At 41.7% G+C, this 6,377-nt stretch overlaps 1 protein-coding gene across 1 annotated transcript; it reads left to right on the top strand.

Moving 5' to 3' along the window:
• The first annotated feature begins 552 nt into the window (after positions 1-552).
• LOC140811217 (uncharacterized) lies at positions 553-2,589 on the top strand. The gene is made up of 2 exons (XM_073169087.1): positions 553-1,534; positions 1,652-2,589. The coding sequence occupies exons 1-2, from the start codon at positions 553-555 to the stop codon at positions 2,587-2,589; spliced, it is 1,920 nt and encodes a 639-aa protein (XP_073025188.1).
• The last annotated feature ends 3,788 nt before the right edge of the window (positions 2,590-6,377 follow it).

The raw sequence follows: 6,377 nt of genomic DNA, 5'->3' as shown, positions 1-6,377 counted from the left end.
GATACATAGATTCTAATTAGGAATAATTGAATCGAAGTTGATAGATACACTTTATTCTTCACTTGGGAAAGGGGGAATAAAACAATCTAAGTGTTCTGGGCCATTAATTGATTGAAATTCAGGAATATAAATTAAACTGTGAATAATTATCGTGGAAACTTTGTGAAATCATTTCTCTAGATACTTTCTCTCATTATTATCTCTCAATTCGGTGACTTATTTAATTCATTGTTTTCAGTTAATTCATTCAACCAAACCAACCGTTTATTCAATTTCTCTAAATAAAGTTGAGACTATTTTAATTACAAGAATTGATATACAATTTTACACACACTCCTCGTGGGATCGATATCTGTACTCTAACCAGTACTAAAACTTGACACCGTACACTTGCGGTAGGAAAACGCGCAACAAGTTTTTGGCGCCGTTGCCGGGGAGTGTCAAATTTGAATTTATATCAGTATTGTTACCAAGTAGACTTGACTTTATTTTAGAGTTTATTTTTTATTGTTTTACTTTGTTATTTTATAATCTTCTCTGGTTTTACAGTGCATGCGAAAATATACAAATCCCGACTTTCTGGTTTTTGATCCTGAAATCGAAAGAACTGCCAGGAAATTAAGGAAAGCAAGACGAGAGGAGATTAAAGAAATGGCTGAAAACAGAGATCATCAGAACGAGCTCCCACGAGAGGTGCCAATCCGAGAACATTTCCGCCCAGTCATTAACGCTCACTATTCTGGAATAGCTCGTGGAACCATTGCTGCTAATAACTTCGAGCTAAAGCCCGCACTGATCAACATGGTTCAACAGAACCAGTTTGGAGGTGCAGCCACAGCAGATCCCCATCTTCATCTCAGGACTTTTCTAGAGATCACGGACACGGTAAAAATTAATGGTGTTTCTGACGAAATTATTCGATTGCGTTTGTTTCCGTTTTCTCTCAGGGATCAGGCAAGGAGCTGGCTCCAATCTCTGCCGCTAGGGAGTATTACTACATGGGCAGATTTGGTCACAAAATTTCTGTCAAAGTATTTTCCTCCTGCCAAGTCTGCTCAGCCGAAAATAGACATCACTAACTTCAGGCAGAGGGAATTTGAAGTGTTATATGAGGCTTGGGAGAGATACAAAGAACTGCTCAGAAAATGTCCGAATCATGGATATGCAGAATGGGTTCAGATTGAGCTCTTTTACAATGGTCTGGATGGGCCAACTAGAGGCAATGTGGATGCAGCCGCCGGAGGTACTATTTTTTCTAAAACACTTGATGAAGCTTATGAATTACTTGAACAGATGACCATCAACAGTTATCAGTGGCCAAGTGAGAGATCAGGAGTACAGAGAACAGCTGGAGTGTATGCCGTAGACCCGATCAGATCACTGACTGCACAGGTTTCGGCATTGACAGCACAAATTGCAGCGATGAACAAGCCAGGCCAATCTACGTCTAATGTAGCTTTGGTAACTGCTGCGGAAGAGCCAGTTGTGGAAGAAGCTCAGTACATTAACAATCGTGGCTATGGAGGCTACAGAGGTAACCCTCCCCCTAACACTTATCACCTTGGTTTGAGAAACCATGAAAACTTTTCTTATGCAAACAATAAGAATGTGTTGAATCCTCCTCCGGGGTTCAATACATCAAATGGAGAAGGAAAGCCATCGTTTGAAGATTTAGTGGGGACTTTTGTTGTTGAATCTGGTAAGAGGATGTTTAAGACTGAATCTAGACTTGACAACCTTGAGACACACATGGCGAGTATCGGTGCTACCCTGAAAATCCTTGAGTCGCAAGTTGGGCAGATAACCAAGCAACTCACGTCGCAACCATCAGGTGCAGTACAAAAGACTGCAGATCCACATATGAGGGAAGTAAATGCTATCTTTATACATCATGAGGAAATTGAGATGATAGAAGGAGAAAAGAAAAAAATTGATTGCACACCCAGCCGGGAGGATAAGAAGACTCCAAGCAAAGGAAACCGAGGTAAGAAAGGTATGAGTTCTGATTTTGATCAATGCATCGATATTTCTTTACTTCCCTATCCCCAAAGATTTTTACAATTAAGGGCTGAATTTCAAAAGAAAAAAAGTCTTGAAGAACTCAAGACCTTACACACTAACAGTCAGTCTGCAGAGCAGGAAGAGTTGGCATCCCCAAGAAACCTTCCGAAGAAGATGCAAGACCCCGGAGAATTTATCGTACCATGTGAAATAGGGGGTCAATCAGTGGAAAAAGCTATCTGTGACTCAGGAGCGAGCATAAATATAATGCCAAGTTCTCTTTACGAGAAACTTGGACTGAGCAGGATGAAACCCACAGGACTAAGCTTACAGATGGCGGATAGATCGATCAGGACACCGCTGGGTATTGTGGAAGATGTTGAACTTAAGATTGATAAAATAAGGCTTCTAGCAGATTTTGTGGTGCTTGACATGGGGAACAGTCAGAATGTTCGTACTATTTTCGGGCGACCATTTTTGGCTACTGCTGGAGCCATCATTGATTTGAGACAAGGAAAACTGACCTTGGAGGTTGATGGTAAAAATGTAGAACTCAGGGCTTCCACGAAATCATACGACCCACCATGAACATGATTAGTGAGCGTCGGGCTGATGACGTTAAACCAAGCGCTGTGTGGGAGGCAACTCGCATTTATTTATTTTTGCATTCGTTCTGCTTTATTATTTTAATTCTATTTCTTAGTTAATAATTTTAATTTCTTCTATTTATGTATTAATTTGAATCGTTTTATTTTTGCAGGTTAATCATTTATATATATATATATAAAAAAGTGGTAAGAACAGACGCATGCACGCCACCGCGCAACTTCTCGCGCAGCAGCGCGCGTGGAACCAAGGGCAAGACCAGAAGCATGCGCGCGGCAGCGCAACATCTCACGCCAGCGCGCGCCCTCATCAACCATAAAGAACAGAAGCCATCGCGCCCCAGCGCGAGTTCTCGCGCGACCGCGCGCACCTGATTATCGAAGACAGCCAGTAGCCAGCGCGCGCGCCCTCAATTATTGGCAGCAGACAGTAGCCAGCGCGCGGCCGCGCCATATCACGCGCGACCGCGCGCACCGCGAACCAGCCCCCCTTTATAACCTATCTCACAATTTCATTCACACAAAACTCTCCTCTCCACAAGAACAGCTGCCTCCTCCATCAAAATCCTCTCCAAAACCCTCTCCTCCATAAATCCAAGCATCCAACACTTGCAAAAATTTCTCCCAAACTTCTACAATACACCACCCCTCACACACAAGCCCCAACACAACCCATCATCTCCACACCACCACAGCAAGCGCTTCTCAACCCAGCAGCCGCCGCCGCCGCTTTTCTCTCCTACCGCCGGTGTCATCTTCTATTTTTGGCTCAAGGGTACCACTTCCTTTACCTTACTATTGTTTGGGCTTAATCGGAGAAATAAAGCTTTGTGGTGGCATTGTGCTCGTTATTTGTTGATTATTGGTGGGGATAGTGTTGATAATTATGCCGCCTCGAAAAAAATCAAAGGATGGGGCTTCCTCGTCTCGTTCCTACGATGCGCAAAAATTTTGGAACGAGGAAGCCTTTCGGGTATATGAGAGCACCATGTCTAGATCGATTATTCCAGAAAGAGGGCTAGATATGACATACCCCGATTGTGCATTCATTAGAGAGGTCGGGCGATGAGGGTGGATGGATATAGCCCAGTCTCCGCCAGACGCTGTGATATCCATAGTCCGTGAATTTTATGCGAATTTGAGAATCAAACATGAAGAATACGGAGTTTTGGTGCGAGGGCAACTCGTCTATTTTGATTCGGCCACTATTAATGCAATCTACAATCTGTCGGATTTTGAAAATGACGGGTACATTGAGTTGATCATGGGGGATGTGAACTACGATGAGATTATCAGGACCTTAGGCATCGAGGGTGCAGAGTGGCGATTGAATCAGGGCTCCCCAGTTACTTTGAAGAAATCTGATTTACGCCGTAAACCACGTTGTTGGGCATCTTTTATTCTCTCACGGATCATGCCCTCCTCCCATCAGACTGAAATTACAAAAGACAAAGTGGCGTTAATTTACGCCATCATGACTGGGCGGACCGTGGATTTGGGGAAGCTTATTAACAGTTATATCATGCGTGCTGGTACAGGACTTATGACCGTCAGCCTCCCTTTGCCCACATTCTATCACTGCATTATGTCTTTATGCCGGTGTGCAATGGAGCGCAGATGAACAGGTCTTGAAAGTCAAAGGCCCAATCTTGGTATGTGAAGTAGAACGTTCGCGCTTTGGAGACGAAATAGAACGGCAAGAGGCCAGGACAGAGTACAACCAGCGAGCCAGAGCACGCAATCCACCACCACCACCATCGATTCCTCGTTCTAGTTTGCGAGATAGGATGTTCCGACTGGAACAAGAGTCGCGGGCTGAGCGTCGAGCGCAGGACGAACACCGACAAACCACTAATACTTTCATGTCCTACATGATGGATTTCACATCGGCGCTTGCCCAGCGATTCCCACCTGGACCCGAAGATGTTCCTTACCCACCACAACCAGCCTGGCCACCACAGTACCCGCAGCACATGGACGAAGATGATGAAGATACTGGGAATGATGATTCGAGCCCCGAGTTCTGACACTCGGGAGCGAGGTATGTGTTGTCATGTTTTTCATTTCTATACATTGAGGACAATGCATACTTTAAGTTTGGGGGGTAACAAATTGCTTGTTGGAATTTTTATGAATTTTTTTATTTTGCTCAGTAGTTAATTTAGTTTCTATTTACTTTTTGCATTCTATATTTGTTAGGGAAAGTCATGGATAAGTAAAACGTGTGGCCGATGATGAAAATTGAATTGTGGTCATGAGATCTATATGTGTTCACGAGAACCTAGGAGTCACAGATATTTTGCACTGTCGTGTTTATTGATACTATTGTTGCTTAGAGACAAGTTGCATGCCTATGAAGCTAAATAGATAAGGGAGACCCGATTCTTGGTAAAACTTGCATGACATTGATTGACACTTTTGCAGACTTAGAAATGATCTAGGCAGTCTTTCATAACATCCTTGGGCCTGTGTTCTTTGTTTACTGTCAATTGTAGCCCTTTGAGCTTAAAAGTTAATTGAGATGCTTACTTTTCATTCGTGCACCTATTTCATATATCATTTTGATTGAAAATTGCATGTGACTAGTTTGTATGAGATGATTAATGGATTGACGGTAATCTAGAACTTGTTTGAGCACTTTTTGAGGCGAAATACGGATAATATGTGACATAGGAATGATTTAGGCGATCTTTGAAACCGTTGAGCCTTCGAGCCTACCAAATGAACATGGAATATCCCTAGTGTCCCATTTTGAGCTTACTAAAAATCAAGTGGTGTGTGTCAATGACATACAATTAGCCCCCACTTGTATCTATTCTACATCCCACAACAACTACCTAATGAAGCCGATACACTTATTTTCCTACCTGATTTTGAGAGAAATAAATTCATTGGTGGTGTAGTGATTCAAAAGCTCCTTGAAAAGAAAAAGAAAAATTGAAGTGAGCAAAGAGGGAGTTGAAAATAGACAAAAAGAAAGAGAAAAAGTTCAATCAAAGAAAATATAAGGGAGATGAAGGATATGAATGAAAAGAAAACAATAAGTGGATGGTGAATGAAAAAGAAAATGAAAAAGAGTGAAATTGATGAAGAGTTGATTATTTCTCTCAAATTTTGAATTCCATACCTTTTATTGTAGCCGTGAGCCGTGGCCTAACGCTACAAGCTTACAAGACCTATTAACCTTGTCACATTTATCCAATATACTAGTGGAGAAAAGTTGTTCAAGTTAAGCCTATGGATACCTGAAAACATAGTCATCAAGTTAAACTTTAATCACGTGCATGCGAGCATCTCAATGTGTGATTTCTTCTTTGGTTTATTTTTTTTGTTGTTGAATATCTATGGAGCCGATAAATCACCGATAAAGTCCTTTGTGATCTATGAATGCAAATTGATATTTTGAGGAAGTGTAAGTTGAACTGAACTGAGGAATTCTTAATTCTGTAAGGCGAATGGGCATTACACTTCTATTTGAGCAGTCGATGGGGTAAACAAACATTGACATATCACACACACACGTGACTCTTGGGAAATCGTGAATTACATGAAATTAAATGAGTCGGAGGTCAATATCACTTTTCGCATATCCATGACTTTAGTAGTTGCGTATTTATTTATTAGCTTTTATTCTATTTTGCTCGGGACTAGCAAAAGTTTAAGTTTGGGGGGTTTGATAAGTGCAAGATTTGCACTTAATTTACATTTAAATCCATTTTGAATTATGCTTGTTTCGAACAGAATTATGCGTTTTTGGTTTGTTTATGTTGT

Source organism: Primulina eburnea, chromosome 14 (assembly GCF_022965805.1).
Source record: "Primulina eburnea isolate SZY01 chromosome 14, ASM2296580v1, whole genome shotgun sequence".
NCBI lineage: Eukaryota > Viridiplantae > Streptophyta > Magnoliopsida > Lamiales > Gesneriaceae > Primulina > Primulina eburnea.
The sequence above is the reverse complement of the archived record's forward strand: the minus strand, read 5'-3'. Positions and strand labels throughout refer to the sequence as shown.